This window comes from Mustela nigripes, chromosome 5, assembly GCF_022355385.1.
Source record: "Mustela nigripes isolate SB6536 chromosome 5, MUSNIG.SB6536, whole genome shotgun sequence".
Lineage (NCBI taxonomy): Eukaryota > Metazoa > Chordata > Mammalia > Carnivora > Mustelidae > Mustela > Mustela nigripes.
Genome location: NC_081561.1, coordinates 84,167,003 through 84,189,416, shown reverse-complemented (window position 1 = coordinate 84,189,416; position 22,414 = coordinate 84,167,003). Strand labels below are relative to the sequence as shown.

The window sequence follows — 22,414 nt, the reverse complement described above, 5'->3', positions numbered from 1 at the left end:
GAAAGAAAGAAAGAAAGAAAGAAAGAAAGAAAGAAAGAAAGAAAGAAAGAAAAAGAAACATCAGCATAGTTGGCAGATGAAGTGATGAAAACAAATGTTGCTGCCAAGGGTAAGCTTGCAGTGTGAGGGAAGAGAAGGTCCAGTGGGTCTAGCAAACAGCCCTGATAAGCAGTGGCAGGATAAACCAACAGAAAATAGTTTTCCAGAAAAAGGGAGGAGAGCAATGGGCAGTGTTAGAGATCCTAGCTGCTTAAATCAGTCTGTTAACTGACCATTTGAAGTCTTGGGTGTGGTGACTTTAACTTCAGATTTAGTCTTCTGGTGGAGAAAAGCTTAGTTGTACTTGGTTGAGACTGAATGTTTAAGTTAAATGGGTAGTAGTTATGTGCTGTTTTTCAAGGAGCGTAGCTTTTAGTGAAGCTTAAGGAAATTATGGAATCATTGAGAGAGTTTTTGATTGTTTGCTATTTGTTTTTATACTGAAGCAGAAAGATCTGTGCTTATATCCTATAAGGGAACAGCCAGTAGAGAATTTGAAAGAATTATGAAGAACTTTAAGTATCCCCAAGGGAATAGACGGAGGTACTAATCTCAAACAGAAGGACACTAGAAGAAAAGACATCGAAGGTGGAGGCAAGATGTATATTCTTTCATAAGTTTGAAAATGAAGATTTCAGAGGGTTGAAGACCAAATTTTCTCTATGAAGTAAGGAAATATGTTAAGAAAAGAGGCAAAAGTTTGAAGAAAATCAAAATATATTGAGGCAAATTGACTTTGACTAAGGCATGTTGTTGGGTAGATGGTTTGAACCAGCACCAAATCTTAATTTTAAGTTTTGCACAGGGGAGTCCCATTAATCATCTTGCACTATCAGTCCTTGGTATATATATATTAGAGGCTCAAAAGGTCTGCATTAAGTACTGAAAAACTGAACTTCATTATAACTGATTCAAATTGGAATTCTGGTTTTAGTTCATGCAGTTGTGATGAACTGATTTGAGGGGAGATTTTCTGGCACCTTATCCCACTGTAGAAATTTCTCTTCCAGCAGGAACTGTGTTTCTTCCTAATCCTTCATGTCACTATAGTAATTTATAAGGAAAATATCTAGAGAAGTAGAACTCATGTTTGAATTTCTCTTTATGACACCAAAGGCTACTCATTTGTTAAGTTTTACCTGGAAATCACAAGAACTTAAGCTGCTTTAAATTTATAGTGCTAGAATATTGATAACTGCCTTCAGTTGCCTTCAATCTCACTGTGGCTCAGGTTTTCTGTTTCATATGTTCTTTAATTACTGGGATTCTAATTTTTATAATAGACATTTGTTTTGCCATAAAACATTTTCTGGGTATTGGGGGGTTTTGGCAACCAGAACCATCCTCAAATTAAAGTATTAACTGTATTGTTTTTCCAATTTAATGGAAAAAACCAGCCTTCTGCAGGAAGAAGGGGGAAAAATTTGCAAACGTGAGTATATAGACAGTGTTATCATGTTTCAAGTTACAATTTAAAACCAATTGGAGGTGTCTTCACAGCTTGAAATTTTAAAAACAATTCTTCAGGTGAATGTAGCATGTGATCTAAAATCAGCTAAGATGATTAGACTTATAAGTGTATATGAAAATGAGTGTTATGTATCTCCCAAAGGTTTCATAGTTTAGATAATCACCAAAAAAGAAATTAATTGTTAGCTTGTTCAGTGTTGTGCCCTCAGTTTTAGATCAGGACAGTGACTTTTTAAATATGAAAACTAACCTCCTCTTGGAGAATTAGTGTTTGCATGTTTTGCACAAAGCTGCTTCTGCTCTGAAAGAGTAGCCAAAAACATTTTTGTGATTAACTTGACAGAAATTCAGGTGATACTTTTTCTTTTTTTCTATTATGAATTTCATCAAATTTTTATGCTTTTTGTTTTCCCCAGTTTGGAGGTATTAAACTGACTTTGGCAGACTGTGGTTTTTGCATGAAGCAAGCAGAAAAGCGTGTTGTGAAAAGAGGGCAGATTCGTGTAGGGTAGACTATCTTAGCCAACCTTTCTGTTGTTGTAAAATTATTAAGCAATTCTTTTCCACAGCATGTATTACAAAAATAGATATTGCTTCACTCTATTTAATGGTTATTATTATTTTTCTCCCTCTAAGTAGTGAATGTGTATAGGCTAGCTTTGAAAATACTTTGAGTACTAATTTTAAGTCACTGTAATAATTAACAACTGTCCAAAACCTTTGAAATCTGCCATATGTTCCCAATTACCATTTCATAGATATAAGATAGTCTCTTCAAAAATGTGTCAAGAAGAGCAGAATTTTAAAAATGCTTAGGAAGAAACTGTAAAGTTTCTCTCTTTGAGCAGAGACAAGTATCCTATTCTAGCTTTCCTGGTGTTCTTTTTGTTTTAGCACAAGTAAATATCTGAAAAGGAAGACTGAAAAGACTCTGTGTGTGTGTGTGTGTCCGTCCCCATCCCCAGCATACACCTGTTCTTTTGTACCAGCTTTCAAAATGCATTGTTTGACATGTAGGATAAAAATTTTTAAGAACGCAGAAGTAAAACTGAAAATGATTCTAAAAAGAGAAGTGGATTAAATTGTTAAATGATAAATATATCACTGTATATAGTACTTCCATTTAAAAGCATAGCTCCCTGAAATATTTACTGCATCATCGTACTAAATTACATATCCCTAATTACTCTGATTTCTAGTGATGTTAATAACCAGTATTTCTATAGAACTTTATTTGTGTAGTGTCCTATGGCTTCCCTTTGCCAACATACTCAATTTAAATCTGTTTTTTATTTAATATGTTATTTAGGGCTTTATGTCTCACATATGTAAATGGTAATTTATTATACCAGTTCATCTTTATTGTTCCTCCAGCACATTTCTCACTGAAGCATGCTTACTGTTTTTATTTTTATTTTCTGTGCTTTAAGATGGAAATAAAGCTCAAAGATGTGAGATGATTTCATTGTTACTTTACGTATTATATTACTATAAAGTCACCATTAATTTCGGTCAGTGTTTAATAATAGATTCTGATAGAATTTTTAAAGCTGGATAATTTTTTTAGCACTGGTGTGGTATTTGACCCCATATAACTACTTTGAAAAATATTTTTGCTTTTTGAAAAATAATATCACAACAGTTTACCAACTTTAGAACTATATTGTCATATGGTCTTAATGATTGTAGACTTTTTCACCAACTATGTAAAAGCCCTTTGCTTCAAGAAAAAAGCTTAATCTAAGATATACCATTTACTGTCACTGAAAGAAGAGAAGCATTTACAAACATTATATAAATGATGAGTCAGATAAAGGACATGTAATAATCATACTCCACTACTATGTAGCACATCAAAAGGGAATTTTGATTATTTTTTACAATGAGAGAAGGCAGCTGTTTTCATATATTAGCGTTTATATGCCGTAAACTATCATTTATTAGTTGACAAGTTACAGGTTACATTTTGCAGTAAATTAGAAATTCAGACTTCCAAATCTTTCAGAATTAGATCACATTTTTATCCTGATTTCTGAACATTTTTATCCTGATTTTCAAAAAATAAGTAATGAATAATAATCAGACAAGAGACTAGATCATTGCCAAAATTAATTCAAAGTTACAAGATAAATTTACATGTAAAACTTTCTTTGTGAGCTGTTCTTTGTTTTCCTACAAAAGCTATAGTTACAATGTTGTATTTGTTACAGGTGTCATTTCTGGAGGACAGTATTGTATTCAGATAGTCATAGTAAGCTTCTTGTGTTATAGAGCATTGTATTTACTTACAGAAATTTTGCTTCATCATTAGATCAGTATTGTTTTTAAACAGTGCCTTAAGAATAAGTGTTTTTGATGCAATGATAGCTATTCCATTTGGCAAGTGAGGTTACAGCTCTGTTACCCGTGTCACCATGATGTGTGTAAACATGAGTATTATAGGAGTTTTCTGTGCAGTCTCTAAAAAGGAAGGACCTGCTAGTTCTCCAAATGCTGAAGAAATGTGACTGTGAAACATTTTAACTTTCTTAATTGAAAGTCGGAAGTGGGGTCACTTTTAATTTTTACCTGTCTTGAATAACTTTTAAGACCACTCTATTTAAGTTATTAATAATGTCAATTTCACGATAAGCAGATTTGTTTTGGTAAGGCAGATGTACTTTCATACAGTGACGCTTTCATTACCACTGTACTCCTTCCTTGATAAAAATGATTCTGTTCTGTAAACCTTAAAAGCTAAGCATATAAATCCTTACCATTTGTTTTGATCTGCCATGTGACCTGGTTTGCATCGCAGGCAAATATTTCTCATCCAGTTTTTGCATCAGTAACCCAGGAAATTACACTTTGGTTCTGATTTGCCTTTCCTATTACAGGTCAACAAAAATCTCTCCTTTTCTTCAACGTCAGCCTCCTCACAGCAGTCTAAGTTAAAACAGTCAGACATGCTGGCCGCTCATCAGATTCTACCTCAGTCTGGTTTCCCTCAGCCCGGTGAGCCCTTTCTTATTTTGAGTATTCTTTTAAATGTGCAGATGCTATTTTTTATGAATATCCTTTATTTCACTTCAGAAATACAGCTCATAGCTTTGTAATGGTCAGTTTTCGCACTTGAATGATATTCTAGCATCTTTTTTCTTTATAATCACTAAAATTCTTTTAAAAGCAAATTTGAATTTGGTAACTTTAATAGTGGATACTCTAAAGCTCTATTTTATTGAGCAGAAAATAATTTTAAAGTAGCAAAACATGTAAATCTTAAATCTGTGTAATATGAAATCTGATTCACTTTCTCTTCGATAAAGGAGCCATAGTTGATGAATAATCCCATTCTATAACTCATTTCAAGAAAAACCAAGGTAAAATACATTTGAGAAGAAACAGGATACAACCTGCCAGTGATACTATGTTTCTTCAAGGTTGGCAAATTAATAAGCTATGCAAAGAAGCTACTTATAAAAATCTGCATGAATCACTGAGTTGAAACAAACTGTGCAGTTGCAAATTTTTAGGCTAATGTTTTAAATTTATTTGAATAAGATTTTCACAGGATGTCAAAGAAAAAGCATCAAGGTGAGAAATGTATATTTTGGGTAATTAAAGAAGACGATTTCTGCTCATTAAGCTGTATGTTTGCACAGATTTTTTCTACTGAATTCTTTTAGAAAGGTGAGACAGCAGAGAACAAAATTATTATCTTTGACAAAGAGATTATAATGAATTGAGCTTCAAAAGAACAACGTAATTTATTTAGAAATTTGGGAACCATATTACTTTTCTACTTTAAAAGTGTTTGGAGTTATATATGGAAGCTATTTAATATTATTGTATTTTACTGTTGCTGTATAAGTTACACATTACAGTGAGAACATACTTGGATTAAGAATTCTTGTATTCAGTCTTGGCTGTGCCTTTTATTACCGTCATCCCCTTAAATCTTGATTTGAAAGTGGAAATGATGTTTACACTTGATGGTGTTTGAGTTCAAGTCACAACGCACATACGAAAACACTTTGTAAGCATAAGCACCCTCTGCATGTAACATACTTATAAACATGATGAGTGTGCATGCTAGCTTCACACAAACTTTCAATTCCAATTACAAATCACTATAATAACAAAGTTATCCCAAACCTTAGAAATTTTAAATTTCTAATGTTTCAGATGTGTGTGTGCCAGAAGTTGGAACAGCAGCGTTGGTCATTCTTAGGCACAGTAGAGTCACAGTCCATGCCACCCCTTTAGACTCTTACTCTCTGCACCCCATCTAGATACTTGGTTTGCCTTCAGATCATGTCATTTTAATGACCAGGAGGGAGACAACTGGTCTCCACCACTTGATTCCTGCCATCTTCCTGCTGAGGTCTAAAATTCTTCTGGGAACAAATCCAGGATTCCACACTTCAGGATCAAAAGTGTAGAATTGTGTGGTAGAGTTATAATATATTGATTAAAATTCATTCAAGTAGTATCTTAAGTTTGTCAGCAAACAAGGTGAAGATAATAGAAATAAAATTCTTTCCTATTTCATCCACTGAGCCACCCAGGGGCCCCTTCTTTCCTATTTCATAAAGGGAAAAATAAGGATATGTAGGAAGCCTTTTGAAATGGGAGGAAGGATAACCTCTGAAACAGGTAAAGAATAAAGGGAAAGCTAGATATGATAAAGGGAAGTTGTACAAACTTCACCATTGTACATAGGCTTTGGTCCATTGGCCTTTAGCTTTCTGTGGCCATATAGCTCTTAAGTATAGCATTTCTATCATGCACGTTTCTGTGTGTGTGCCCGCTCTCAGAAGCATTACCATCAAACCACGTAATACATGGTAACACTGCTTCACATGACTGTTTTAGTTACTAATATGCTTGACCTCATTTTAAGGCATAGCCTTCCTGTAAAATTTATTGAGATATCACTGTATAGAAAGCTTATAGACGCAGAATATGTAGTCCATTGCAAAATGGCCAAATTAATCGATTTTATTCCTTAAGAAGTTTATCTTTGTGGAAAAGAATCATGTAGTAGAAAACAGATGAACTAGTTTCTACACCTGGCTCCATTTCTACATGACTGTACAATCTTGAGAAATTTTTTTCAGGCCTGTTTTCTTATCCCTACAGATAAATGAGGGCTCTGGATTTAGTGAGTTTCTGTCTTAAAAATTCTTAAAAATTCTGGATTTAGTGAGTTTCTGTCTTAAAAATTCTGTGATTTTAGGGACTCCTGGGTGGCTCAGAGAGTTAAGCATCTGCCTCCAGCTTAGGTCAAGATCCTAGGGTCCTGAGATAGAGCCCCATGTTGGGGGATCTGCTTCTCCCTCTCCCTCTGCATGCCGCTCTCCCTGCTGGTGCTGTCTTTCTCCATCTCTCTCTCTCTCTCTGTCTGTCAAATAAATAAATAAGATCTTAAAAAAAAAATCTGTGATTTCTATTCAGTATTCAAATGAGCTTTTAAAATGGATAAACAGTTAAACGTTCCTGACTATACAAGAAATCTATTAGAATCTGAAATATAAGAGTCTGTGTATATTAGTATCTGAAATACAAGACTACAAAAACAGGGGGCCTGGTTGGCTTAGCCGGTTAAGCATCAGCTCTTGATTTCTGATCAGGTCATGATCTCAAGATCATGGGATCGAGGCCCCCAACCCTCTCTGCCACTACATGTGTGTGCACTGGTGCTCACGCATTCTCTCTCTCTCTATCTAAAATAAATAAATAAAATCTTAAAAAATAAAGATTACAAAAACTAATGTAGATGATGTTTAAAAATAAAAATCTTACTTGAAAACCTATGTAAATATTCAAGTCATATCTGTAGATGTTTGGCTTTGTACAGTATAAAGAAAAGCTTTTTATGGGTACCTGGGTGGCTTACTTGGTTAAGTGTCTGTCTTCAGCTCAGGTCATCATCCCCAGATCCTCAGATTGAGCCCCACCAGGATCCCTGCTCAGTGGGGAGGCTCCTTCTCCCTGTCCCTCAGCCCTTCCCACTGCTTGTGCTTTCTCGCTTGTGCTCTCTCTCAAATAAATAAATAAATAAATAAAATCCTTAAAAAAAAAAAAAAAAAAGAGCGAGAAAGAAAAGCTATTTGACACTGAGCTAATCAGTATGGGCCCCCTGTTAGGAGGCTGAAAAGCACAGGTTGATTTGATATATGTTCTATGTGAGTTTCTGTGCTGGAAGCCTAGATTCCGAGCAATGCAGGTTTATGGTCTGCAGTAACTTCTGTTAACCCTGATTCAGGGTAAGTTCTGGATGATGGAGACTGCTAGAAAAGTAACTTTTTCTTCTTAGGTTGGCATTCCTCAGTTTCTAGAACAGTACCTTTTTCATTCTATAGTCATTTTAAGTCACTGCTTTGTTGAAGGTCCTCTCTTAACCATACGTACTAAATATTACAGTTGCTGCTCTCAAGCAGCCTCCAGTCTGACTGGGGAGAGTGATAAGCATGGAACAAATTATGTCAGCATGTGACAGATTATAAAATCACAGTATAAGAGTGTTACTGGAATCAAGAGGGGTAAAGCAACCAAGAGCTTTCTCAGATTTTTTTTTTTAAGATTTTTGTGTTTATGTGAGAGAGTTCATGCATGTTGCACATGTTGGGGGAGGGGCAGAGGGAGAGAATCTCAAGCAAATTCCCCATTGAACACAGAGCCTGCTGCAAGGCTCCGCTTCAAGACCCATGAGAGTATAACCTGAGCTGAAATCAAGTCAGATGCTCAACCACCTGAGCTACCCAGGCGCCCTGAGCTTTCTCAGATTTTATATGTCCAAACAAAATTCATGCCCCACACCCCTTCTTCTACCTCTGCTTTCCCTCCTACACACAAAGGCTTCCCAATCCCAGCACTCTGACCACATTTACCCAGTTGTTCAGAACTAGGAGCCACTTTTTAGTCCTGTTTTTTCCCCCCACCACTTCTGTACTTACACTCTTGTCTCTTAGCTTATTCTCCCCATAACAACCAAAGTGATTCTTTAAAAAATGAATTAAATCAGGGTGTCTGTGTGCCTTCCTATCACAATTAAAATGATTCTTAGAGTCTTTATCCTGTCTTATAAAACCTTCGAACATCATGCCTCTATCTTCGTTTTGGCCTCACCAGCATCTTGGGGGAGCTGGGTTTCAGGAGGCCATGCCAAGTAAACAAAGAACTAGGTAAACAGACATACCGTTTGATGACAGCTTGACTTGGCTCGGAGTCAGGCTGACTCTTATCTGTAAGAAATTCTGAGGTGGATGTGTTTAGGAAGAACTGAGTCTGTAAAGGTAGATTAGGGTCAAATTGTGTCCTACTGAGTAATTCCCATTTTATTTTCTAGATAAACTAGAGCTGTCCAAACGTATGAGTATGAAAGACATATGATAAAATATGTTTTTAAAAAACATATCTGGTAACTAAGTGAGGGATGGGTTCCAGAGGAAAAAAACTGGATACAACTCTTTTTTTTTAAATAATTTTTTTTATTTTTTTTATAAACATATAATGTATTATTAGCCCCAGGGGTACAGGTCTGTGAATCGACAGCACTCACCATAGCATATACCCTCCCCAATGTCCATAACCCCACCACCCTCTCCCTACCCCCATCCCCCGCCTCACACCCCCCCCCCATCAACCCTAAGTTTGTTTTGTGAGATTAAGAGTCTCTTATGGTTTATCTCCCTCCCGATCCCATCTTGTCTACCCCCCAAACCCCCCATGTTGCATCTCCATTTCCTCATATCAGGGAGATCATATGATAGTTGTCTTTCTCCAATTGACTTATTTCACTAAGCATAATACCCTCTAGTTCCAAAAAAGCTGGATACAACTCTTAAGAGATACTTACTTTAAAGTATTATGAGATACTTTGTGAAGTAAGATTCATTAGGCTATTATCCTGGGTTCTTAATTACAAAGAATCAATCAACTAATCCTATAAATCCAATTAAAGCTAAAACTATAAATCTCTCCCTGAGTAACTTTTATGAGAAAGAAAAGTTTACAGTTCTGTCAGTTATCCTTTAATAAAATGGGGTGGAATAAAAGAAAATTGTAATTTTAACATTTTAGGTTAAATTGTAGGCTGTAGCTCATAATACCTCACCATGTAGAGAACATGTAATACTGCATCTCAAAACTGTGTCCATACTTCTTTAATATAATGAAGATCTCTAAAATAGTAACAGCAATTTTTGTTTGTAAAAAAATGATAAAGTGCTTTCATGTACATTCTCTGATCCTCAGTAAAACTTTCTAAGAAATAAGGTAAACATTATAATCATAGAGGGTGGAATCTTTCCAGAGCTTCTAGGACTTTAAAAACTTTTGCTACTCAGCCCCTGTAGCGTGGAAGTGAGAGGACGAGAGCCAGCGAGCCTGACTGGTCAGAGTACCCATAACTAGTGTCTTAAAGCAGGATCTCCTCACTCCTAGCTCACTCCTTCTCATGCTACAGAACCAAACTGCCTACTTCTACAGGAGGGCACAAGTGCAAGAGGTGGAGTGGACTGACCCTCCATGAAGCTGTGCCTGGAGCCACTCCATCATTCCTGGCCCAGGGACCTCCTGCTCTGCCTGTGGTCCCTCTGGCTGTGGGTGTTGTCTGTTGTTACCAGCTTTGGAGGTCTATGATCTACTATAGAGTAATAACCTGAACAGTATGGCCTCTGTGGAACAGGTGCAGGTGTTAAAATTGAGGTGTCAACAAGGTATTTCCTGAGGACTAATGAACTTATATTTTTCCTTGATCTTTAGATATAATTCTGTTTGCTACTTATTGATTTTTTTAAGAGTTTATTTATTTATTTGACAGAGATCACAAGTAGGCAGAGAGGCAAGACAGAGAGAGACAGGGAAGCAGGCTCCCTGCTGAGCAGAGAGCCTGACATGGGGCTCAATCCCAGGACCCTGGGATCATGACCTGAGCCGAAGGCAGAGGCTTAACCCACTGAGCCACTCGGGCGCCCCTAGTTATTGATTTTTTTAAGCTTTGGTTTTTGTGAGACTGTGGTATTTAAGGCCACAGTCAAACCAAGAGGTTCTCTGTAGGAAAATTTTGTTCTGTGATCATTTGTCTGAATCCCAGATCCCCTTGAAATAGCTCAAGGGTTTTTATGGAAGTAAATTTTAAAGTGTAGATTATACATTAAAAAGTAGAATTAATTACTGTTGCAGGGGGAGCAGAAATTAGGAAGTGCTTATTTGTTGGCAGGGGTAGTTGTATCATCTTTGCATGTTTCTATTTGAAAGACAACATGTATCATTTGTATGTACTTAGTAGGTCTTTTCACATTTAGCTGGAAGTTAAATTTACTTCATATTCAGTAGATAAGTTGTCATATAAAATATGAATCATTTTATTAATATGTCTTCATTAATGTAGTTTTATTGCATCTTTTTTTAATTGTGGACTGGGAATTTGATGGGAAAAACAGTGTGACATGGTGTTTTAAAATAATCAATAGCTTCTGTCTTCTCCATATTTTGTTTGTACTTTTCATTATCCCATGTAAACATATATTAAACCTTACAGCCAACCATTTAATCTAACTTTTTTCTCATCCTAAATAGGCAAAGTATTCGATTCAAACATAACCATAAAATGATTCAGATGACTTCGATATTTGTTAAGAGATGTCAGGTTAACTTCTGTGCATCCACATGTTTAATATTTGAAGAACTATATTTTTTCAGTTGACTTTTGTATATCTTTGACAAGTATACACTTAACTCCCTTGACTAGCCATTAAAATTAGGAGCCATTTCCAGTTAAAATTTATTTTTATTGTTTTCAAGATTTCAGTATCTCTTAAGATTTTAATTTTCTTATAGAAAAATATAAAACTTTTGGGATGCCTGGGTGGCTCATTTGGTTAAGCGTCTGCCTTCAGTTCAGGTCATGATCCCAGGGTCCTAGTATGGAGCCCCACAATGGGCTCCCTACTCTGTAGGGAGTCTGCTTCTTCCTCTCCCTCTGCTCTCCCCCCTGCTTGTGCGCACACACGCGCTCTCTCTCTGTCTCTCACAAATAAATAAGTAAAGTCTGAAAGAAAGATGCAAAACTTTTAAAATATTACCACTGAATTCTAAAATGAATCCTGGGTCATAGTTTAACCAGAGATTTTGTGATATCATTATATAACTCATTGTAGAAGGTAGATTATATCTCAGTTGGAAACATGATGCTCCTTGTATTTCAAAGGAAAGGAAAGAAAACATTTTGGCAAAAATTGGGAGTTAGAATGACCGTGAATAAACACAGCTGATGGCAAAAGGGGGTTTCCATTAAGGAAGGTAAAATGAGCTTCAAAGAACTTTCTTTTATTATCAGAATTGGCAGTTTTCTGATAGTATTACTTAATAAACTTTAAACTGTTAATTGAAAAGCACGTTTTGTTCTGATTTCAAACTTCCAGAATTCTAAGATTTTAATTCAGGTGGTGGATGGGTGAAAGGAATCCATTCACTGCCGTAGGTAAAGATGTCTACAGAATTGATTTTCTGTAGACAGGTGTCTTTAAATGTGCTTTGTGGGACTTAAAAGAATCAAAAATGTTTTTATTATGCAATTTTTAAGTGCAAGAATTTGTTTTCCAAAACAACCACTTTTCTGAATTCAACACCTGTGCATTATGGTGCAGAAAGCACTGGACCTGGGGTCCGGAAAGGCTGGGGAGTTGGGCCCGAGCCCTAATTGTGCCACTTCCCAGCTGTTATCTTGGCAGACTGCCTTTATCTCTCTAGGTAAAGAGAGATATTAGCCCTATTTTCTACTTCATATGAATCTTCTACTTCATAGGATGGTGAGGATCAGAAAAAATATTTTAATACTTCGAAATCCATAAGAAACTGTAGGAATAAAAAACATGAGATTTCCTAGGAGATTCTTTTTATATGTTTTTTTTTTAAGTTTGAAATCATGCAATTTGTATTGTGGTCAAAGGAATGGAGGAAGTCTTACATTAAGACATGATTTAATAAAATGTGTTAAGTGATATTATAGAAAAAAAAAAACGTGTCATAGAAGCAAACAATGGATCTAGAATTTTCAGAAGCATGCTAAAAAAGACATTAAAATGAAGTAATTTTAAGAGGAAAGTTTTCAAACAAGCATCTCAAACTTAATCCACTGGAACCCACCTAGTTTTTGAAACTTCGGCTTTCCCCATAAGTACCAGTCAACACAAAAGCCCTGGAGATGTGGTACTATTTTCATATTTGGATTTTTCTTAACACTGAGCAAATGATCTTGATTTCATAGATTTTTTTTCTTTAACACATCACTATTTCATATTCCCTTTCCACAGAGACTGAGATTTCATTTGTTACAATTTCTTTGTTGTCTCTTATAATTGGATTCTCTAAAATTCATGTTTGATTTGTACATTCAAGATATATGATGCCATTTTAGTCACCAGTATCAGTATTTTACTAAGTAATTCTCCAGGGATCCAACTTAACCCATTTGTTAAAGATTAAAACTTATCCTCACTTGTAATAGAAGCCCCTGTATTTCCTGAATAATAAATAATACTTGAATTATTAAGGTATTACTGTATTGATAACTTAAAGTATATCCTATATTTATCACTTCCTAATTTAAAATTACTCTGTCAACTCTAGTAAATATTAATGTACTTAATGGTTCTTCATTCACATGGATATGCATTTAGTATTCATGTCCCCATCTAGCTACTAAATTTCTCCTAGTAACCTCTGAAGAGAGAATAGGAATGCAAACTTTTCTCCTCATTCAAATCTCATGATTTGAATGAGCTTAAATTTGTCCACTATTTCCTAGCCAATTATTTTCTAAGAAGCTATTTTACATGATATTTACATATGTATAGGTTTCAACCTTACAATTTTCAGCCCTTTTCCCCATCTGTTAAAAATAGAAAACTTTAAGGTTTTTTTTTTTTTTTAGTCACTTTCTCTGTGTGTGGGTGTGTGTTTTGTTTAAGAACCTAAATTAAATTTAGTTGTTGAAGTATATTGTAACATTTGCCAAGTAGGCTAATTTTTAAGGTGAAATAATTATATTAATACTCAGTGAAAAGCAAAATGAAGACAACTGAAAACTCTTTTTTAACTGTAAGAAATTAAAATGAGATCCTATTGATTTATTAAAAATGAAAACTACATAACTTTATCCTAATGCAGCCAGAGTACATGCCAGACCATTGAATTTGCATTTTATAGATATTCTGATGTTTACCTTTTTTGAAACTTTCCAGTTGGTGTATTAACAACTTCTTTATTTTTCTTTTTATATTTTTATATTTTATATTTTATATTTTTATATTTTTTATATTTTTTATTTTTTATATTTTTTATTTATTTATTTTTTATATTTTTTATTTTTTATATTTTATATTTTTCTTTTTATATTTTGAAGATTTATAGGAGATATTCACATATAGCATCCTTTTTTAAAAGACCACGTGTGAATCTTTTGAAAGCATAGGCAAAGTTAAACAGAGCTGCTGTAGTATGTAGATGGTTCTGAAATATGAAAACCAATTTCAGAAAAGATACTCAGCTGCAAGCTTGTATAGCAAGATGTATGTAAACTAACCACTTTTGTCATATAAGTGGCAGAAACGTAATCATCTTCATGCATGAGCTTTAATTTCCTGAAAAAAGCTCCTGTATTTTACTTTCTTGTCTCATTTCCAATGACATTACCATTTTTCAAGTAGAAACTGTGGACCCATCTTTGACTCCTTATCCTTTCCTCTAATTAGTCTCAAAGGTCTCTCATTTCTTTACTCTAAATCTTTCTTAATTCACCAAGAGTCCTTTTGATATTTATGATCTCTTTCTTATCCTGTTTGTTTTTTTCTAATGTCTGAGTTTTGTGGGTATCATTACATCTTCCTAAATCTCTCTAAGTTCTTTTCTCTGAATTGATGTTTTCCTCTGTGCTCAGTTTTTTCATCTGTTGATGTATGCTATATTTTCTTTCATGGCAGTGTTTTTTCCTTGATGTTTGATGATCCTTGGTATCTGTCTCTTTTTAAAAAGGAAAGACTGGTACAAATATGATGTCCCTTTTCTGTTGTGTAAATAACTCTGTTCAGTATTTTGTTCACTTTAGCAGACATCTCTTGAGAACTTTGCATTTATGGCTAACACATATTAACTGGCAACTTATATTTAGGGTAAGCAAGCAAGATAAATGAATCCACCTGTCAGGCTATCAGATTCATTGCCAGAATGAGAATAAGGGGACAATAGTGTTCACTGTAGAAGTCTTTACTCTTCCCAAGTGGTATGTTCAATAATATTTTTAGGTACAATTCCCCTGATTTATTTTGTATTTTTAAATCTTTTTTAACTATGGTTAATGCTCAGCAGCATCCATTTTATGTGGAATCTGCAGCCTGTTTGGCCCAAGTGTTTTACATACTAACGTTCAGTTATTTCACCTGGGTTTGGTTTTGTTTTGCCCCCTACCAAATATGCTGTTTCTCTATCCACAAATCCTGACTTTCATGTCCAGATAGATTCTGTATCCACTGTAGCCCATCATAATGTTTTCAGGCAGATGTTTCTAGTCACTTTTCGTCTTCTATGAATTTGTTGAAATCTCTGACCTGTTTTATTCAAGCTCACCAGTGACTTTCACATTGCTCATTCCCATGGTCAAATCTTTGTGTTTATCTTACTTGACCTATCAGCAGCACTTGACAGATTCGACGGCTTCTTAATACATTGGTTTCTGGGATACCACATTCTCAGTTTTCCTTTTATCTCATTAGCCCGCACTTTCCATTCTCTTTTGTTGATTCTTCTTCTTTTCTTCCATGTCTTATTAGACAGTTCCACTGCAATCTAATAGACCTGCAGAGTTCAATACAGTAGCCTCTAGACTCATGTAGCCATTGAATACTTAAAATATAGCTAGGGTGACTTGAGAGCTAAATTTTTAATTATATTTCATTTCAGCTTTTAAATATAAATAGCCACATACATTACCATTGGCTATCATGTTGGACAGCTCAGATTTACAAAGTCTACTTCTATATAAATCTTCATTATCTGACACCGGACTAATCACGTTAAAATGTAAAAAATAGATTACCACTTTTTTTAATTTAATACACATAATGGTTTTAATATCAAAACTTCCTTGAATATAATGTTGAAAATTTCATAGTTTTTCATCATCCTGATTGTAGAAATGTTATTAATAAGCAATGTTGGGGGGGGCAGTTGGGTGGCTCGGTCTGTTAAGTGTCCAACTCCTAATTCTGGCTCAGTCATGATCTTAGGGTCATGAGATCAAGCCCTGTGTCAGGCTCCCCACTCAACAGGTGTCTGCTTGAGATTCTCTCCATTACCCTCTGCCCTACTTCCTATACCCTAATACACACATGTTCTCTCTCTCTCTCTCTCTCTCTAAAATAAGTAAATGAATCTTTAAAAAAGATAAGCAATATTGATATTAATTTGATTAGGGGGTTCTACAAGTTTCTTATTCTTCCTATTTAAATCAATACACGACATTCTGCTTTTACTTAGCTGAGAGGTCAGGGACACCTGAATTTAAATCCAGATTCTGGGGCTCCTGGGTGGCTCAGTGGATTAAGCCGCTGCCTTCGGCTCAGGTCATGATCTCAGTGTCCTGGGATCGAGCCCCGCATTGGGCTCTTTGCTCAGCGGGAGCCTGTTTCTCTCTCTCTCTCTCTCTCTCTCTGCCTGACTCTCCACCGACTTGTGATCTCTCTCTCTGTCAAATAAATAAATAAAATCTTTAAAATAAATAAATAAATAAATCCAGATTCTGTTAGTTATGCTATGACCTGGAGTAAGTTATTTCATTTTAGTGACTTGTCATTTGAAAATAGAAGATGAGAAAGTGTTCACTGCAAGTGAAAGTTTTTAAGTACCAACCTGTGCTTGACTTAAAATGCACTAGAGTTATAGATAGTATCCTTATGACTGTATTCAGAGCTATTTTAGACATTGAGCTTTTTATTTTAAATTTACCTAACTTCCCACTAAATTTTAGAAAAAGAAATAACTAAGTTCTTAGAATTAGATTTAGTAAATGTCTTATGTTAAAATCCAAATTCCTCTAGTACATAAATATTTTTTCAAAATACAATTTCCAGGCATACTGATTAAAGCATTTCTGTAACAAAAGTGATTTTTATTATATAAGTTTAAAGTAGGAGAGGTGGAAATTTCAGCTTCTTTATCAGAATATAATTTACATCAGGATGAAAGCGGTGAATGTTTGTGATTTACTGCTGTGCCTCCAGGGTAAAATGAAACTGTCAGTAATCAATTCCCTCAAAGGTGAAGATTAAAGGAAGAATTACAGCTTGATACGGCTATATCCGGCAAGGGGAGAAGGGCAGGTTATAAAATGGATAAGTTGCTTTTGACCAGGGATAACTTTATTCTTATATAGTTTGAGAATAAGACTAGATATAATGTTAATATCAACCATAAGATGCATTTTACTATTTTTATAATCATAAACCGAAATTGACAGTTTTTTCTATTTTTAAGGCAGTGAAACATACAAAATAATGTTATTATAGGGTATATTTTCATATCTGTAGCTTTTAAAGTAGATTTTTTCATAACTTTTTTTCCTGAAAATAAACTTAATGCATGGTTTTGAAGGAAATAAGTATTCTATAATTTTGATGTCTTTCTTTAAATGTAGATATTATTTTTAGTTTTTCAGTATTACAGTGAATATATCTGCATATCAAAATGTTGTGCCTACCTCTAATGATAAAAATTATTTTTAATTCATGTTTAAAATAAAAGTTCAAATTTGACTCCCCGTTAATCATGCTTGCTCATTCCTTCCCTTGATGTACCTGCACGTGTTCCACATCACTGCTTTTTCAGCCTCCATGTTCTGTGATTCTGGGAAAAGTGATGAATTTTAATACTAATCATTCTTTTATTTACTAACTTCACTCAGGGTGGACACTGCCTATAACCAAGATAGCAGTTCCCCATGTATACTCCCAAGATAGCAGTTCCCCATGTATACTCCCTAAGTAACTTTGAAAAAAAATTAAGTCTATGACAAGACATATTTCAGTTTTTAAACATTTTAGTTTGTGACTACTAAAGCTCTAGAAATTTGGAGGAAGACTCTGGAAATTTGGAGGAGGAGGGCTATCTAACTTAAGTTCTCAGTCACTCCTAGGTTATGCTTTATAAGACTATCTTCAGTATAGCCTTCAGATTTCCCTTAGACTAGCTAAGTGCATACTTTTGCATTTTGTGGTTTAGTCAGTTTGGTCTGGATAGCGAACAGTCTATGATATCATAGAATTTACTGGTAATGTTTTCTGGAAATGAATATCCATCACTTATTGAAAATGTTAACTAACAGTGGAAATTAGGTTTAGAAACCAGTTCTTCTGGTAATAATAGAGATGTCCAGATAATGTTGATTTGTATTTTCCAGAATTTTAAATGTGTGTTTTCAGGAAGCTTTTTCCTTGAATGAAAAGTGAATGAAAATGTAAAGAATCACTCTTTGTGTTGTTCTTAGTCAGCAACTTGCCTACAAGTATGAGAGCAAAGTTGATGACAAATATGGCAACTAAGAAATGACTAAATGGAGTGACTGGTCATATTTTAAAAATAATTTAAGAAGTTTTTACATTGTAAATGTCCAATAAGTAAAAAGTAGAACGTTGTGCTAACGTTCTAATTTCAGGCAATTTACTTTTTTCTCAACTTTCTCCCCTGAAAAATATTCAACTGTAATTTTATAAAGAGTAAAAATTGAGAATGGCTTTTTGACTAGCATCCATCTTTTTGAGCTGAACCAGGAAAACTGTATTTTAGCAGAAGCATCTTACTAAAACCTGTTACTCAGTTTAAAAAATAAAAACCTTTATATACTTTATCAAAAACTAATTCATGCAGTTCAGCAACCAGTGTTTACAGAGAGCCTACTGTGTGCCAAACTCTGGGAGAAATGGATGATGAAAGACTGCCCTCAGTGCCCTCCCAGTCCAGTTAAAGAATCCGGTAGGCAGAGAAATAGTTACAGTAAACTGGGGCTGAGTTCAGTAGGAGATAAGCATAAAACACTAAGGGAGCACAGATGGGAATCAGTCTGCTTAAATTTATTATTCCTATGAAATGCACTTAGTTTCATGGCCTTGCTTAGAACTCCATGTTGTCTATTCAGTATGGAATAATATTGTCTATTTAAGACTCCTCCAAACCATAGTTTAGAACTACGAGTCTGAATTTTGATGCTGACCTTTTACAAGGCCAGTGTGACACCAGTCACGGTAATAACCTGCATTACTGTACTGTATCCTTCAACGCTGCCTCCCTAGGGTGTGAATAAGTGAGTGAATATTTATAAAGCACTCCAGTTTCTTTCCTATTAATATGTATAACTCTGTGTGTGTGTGTGTGTGTGTGTCGTATATGCTCGCCCTTCTTTTGAAAAGGAATCAAGTCACATCTCACATCTATTAAGTTTTGTCAAAGCGAAGTAGGTAGTAAGCAGGTGTTGTATTTTGGCCAATTCAGAGTCAATAAAGTTTGGGTGTTTTTGTTTGGTGCAGGGGGTGAATCTCTTGTTTTCTTTTTTTCTTCTCTATTTCTATTTTTGTAGTAACATGAGGCTTGATACTTAATGTCATGTCAGTCTTTTTAATCTGTGTATTTTCAAGTGAAGATTAAACAGAATTGAAAGTAAAACACATTAGTAGCTAATGTTAAAGGTATTTATAAATGCACAGTATAACAGGTAAATTAATCTGCTCAATTTACATGAAACTTAGGGGGAAAAGTTGATATAGCATAATAAGCATATTTTTAAAAGATTACTTCTCTTTGCTTTGAGTTATGGAAAATATCTTCTAAATCATCATGCTTATGTTCAAAATCTAAATTTACTACCTCTCTCTAGAATTTAAATAATATATTTTGTGGCTACACCTGAGAAAATGAGTTCTCTCCTTTGTATGTTCTCAATACCCTAACAGTGTAACAGATGAAAATACTTTTTCCATTATTAAATCTTTTCTTATTTTAACTTTGTTCTTTTGGGGTTTTTTTGTTCTGTTTTTAATTCTAAAGGATATCTTATTCTTACACATGCAGATACTAGGAATGCAAAATTCATTTATACATTTAATAAGTACCCAATAAATACTCTCTTTGTCTCAGGCACTGTTAATCGGTGTTGTATGAATGTATCAGTGAACAAAACAGGTAATCCATATCCTTGTTCAGTCAAAAGAGGCAGACAATAAGCAAATAAGTATAGAATAAATAACAAGCAAAGGAAGGAAGGGAGATAAAGTGAACTCAGGAGTGAGGTTATGTTGATGTTTTAAATAGGGTGGTCAAGGAAAATGTCACAAAGAATCTGACACTTGAGCAGAAGTTTGAAGATAAAAGAAAGCCATGTCACTAAAATTAACAAGTCAGGAAATGACAGATGTTGGCGAGGATGTAGAGAAAGGGGAACCCTCCTACACTGTTGGTGGGAATGCAAGCTGGTGCAACCATTCTGGAAGACAGTATGGAGGTTCCTCAAAAAGTTGAAAATAGAGCTGCCCTATGACTCAGTAATCGCACTGCTGGGTATTTACCCTAAAGGTACAAACATAGTGATCCAAAGGGGCATGTGCACCTGAATGTTTATAGCAGCAATGTCCACAATAGCCAAACTATGGAAAGAACCTAGATGTCCATCAACAGATGAATGAATAAAAAAGATGTGGGGGGCACCTGGGTGGCTCAGTGGGTTAAAGCCTCTGCCTTTGGCTCGGGTCATGATCCCAGGGTCCTGGGATCGAGCCCCACATTGGGCTCTCTGCTCCGTGGAGAGCTTGTTTCTTCCTCTCTCTCTCTCTGCCTGCCTCTCTGCCTACTTGTGATCTTTTTCTGTCAAATAAATAAATAAAATCTTAAAAAAAAAGAAGAAGAAGAAGATGATGCAGTATGTGTGTGTGTATACACACACACACACACACACACACACACAATGGAATACTATGCAGCCATCAAAAACCAAAATCTTGCCATTTGCAATGACATGGATGGAACTAGAGGGTATTATGCTAAGCCAAATAAGCCAATCAGAGAAAGACACTTATTATATGATCTCTCTAATATGAGGAATTTGAGAGGCAGGGAGGAGGGTCATGGGGAGCAGGGAGGGAAAAAATGAAACAAGATGGGACCGGGGTGGGAGACAAACCATAAGAGACTCTTAATCTCAGGAAACAAACTGAAGGTTGCTGGGGGGTGGTGGGTGGAGGGCTAGGGTGGCTGGGTTATGGACGTTGTGCTATGGTGAGTGCTGTGAATTGTGTAAGACTGATGATTCACAGACCTGTACCCCTAAAGCAAATAATATATTTTATGTTAATTAAATTTAAAAAAAAAAAAAGCCATGTCATCTGAGAATAGCATTCCCAACCAATATCTCAAGTCAGAAATATGCTTAGTGTGCAGTTTGAAGAGCAGAGGCCAGTATGGCTAGAGTAAAGGGAATGAGGGGGAAGTAGAAGACTGAGGCCAAAGAAGTAGCAGGGGGAAGATTGCACAGAATCTCATCTAAACAAAGTGCAGAACACTACCTATTCCCTAGTACTGGCATAATTCACAAGAGACATATTTTTTAAAGGCAGAGGGAGGGGAAAGGTATATGGAATCTTATGGTTTGATATTTTCTAAATAAGAAAAATGAGTAAAGTGAACTGGAGACTATATCTGATGTAGTAGAAAATCCTTAGAGAAAGCACTATTTAAACTGATTGTCACCAGATGAGAAAACTAATAATCTATAAGTGTTGGGGGGTTCCTGGGTGGCTGGCTCTGTCAGTTAAGCATCTGCCCTTGGCTTAGGTCATGATCCTGGGGTCCTGGGATCCAGCCTCTCTGTCAGGAATCCCTGCTCAGCAGGGAGTCTGTTTCTCCCTCTGCTTGTGCTCTCTCTCACTTTCTCTCTCAAATAAATAAAATCTTTTAAAAAGAAACAAACAAATAAAAAGTGTTAGGTCATTCCAGCTAGGAAGGTCAGTTAAAAGGTGATTTTACAATTGAGGTGGGAGAATGAGACGGAAGTAAGAGAGATATTAGGTCATTAAGTATTAGAGATTTGGAATGAGAGTGGTAAGGGATAGAGAAGTAGAATTTGAGCATTAACTAAGGCTACTAATGTTGGTGAATAAGTGGATGACTGTCCATTAGCAAAAATAGGGAAATCTAGAAATATTGGGAAAAGGATAATTATATTTTGGATATATTGAGTTCAAGATGCCTGGAAGACATCCAGAGCGAAATCTCTTTTAGCTTGCTCGTTCATTTGGACCTCATTTATTAAATATCCTGTTATGAGTCAGACCCTGTGCTAAGAACTAGACTGTATGCTTTGAAATATGGGTTTGGAGCATAAGTAGATATTAAGGATGTATAGTCCTTGAATCCACAGGAATTAACAAGGTAAGGTGGAAGAAGCTATTAAATGAAAAGAGGCCAAGAGACTAAGAAGCGTTAGGATGACCATGAGATTGAAAGCTTTGCTCACTCCCCAAAGACAGGGAAAAATTGAGGACACAGACAATTACAAGAAGTTTCTTTTGGTGCTATATGTCTTTTTTTTTTTTTTTAATTCTTCACTGCAGTAATAAATTTGAGTTTAAAAAGAAATTCTTATTATGATAGTATACATTTTATCTTTTTTGTAGCTGTGCTTGTGATTTTCAAGATTCTATAACATTATTGCTAAAATAATATTAGTGTTAAAGACTTATAGATGCTAAGTTATATTTTAAGGATTAAACACACAATTGAATATTTTGGCTTTGTGTATATAATAAATATGTCACAATTATATGGAAACGTAGCTATTCTCAGATTGAATATCTAGAGCATGTCACAAAGGATATGATTT

General features: G+C 35.2%; 1 protein-coding gene across 8 annotated transcripts in view; it reads left to right on the top strand.

Annotated features, from left to right (window-relative positions):
* AHI1 (Abelson helper integration site 1) overlaps positions 1-22,414 on the top strand; it is a 219,739-nt gene that overhangs the window by 90,878 nt on the left and 106,447 nt on the right. For all 8 annotated transcript variants that reach the window (XR_009404471.1, XM_059400772.1, XM_059400771.1 and 5 more), the window contains exon 20: positions 4,386-4,503. Coding sequence is in view for 7 of the 8 variants with exons in the window: in XM_059400772.1 (XP_059256755.1) it covers positions 4,386-4,503 (118 nt within the window). In the remaining variant the exon portion in view is untranslated. The remainder of the gene's footprint in view (positions 1-4,385; positions 4,504-22,414) is intronic.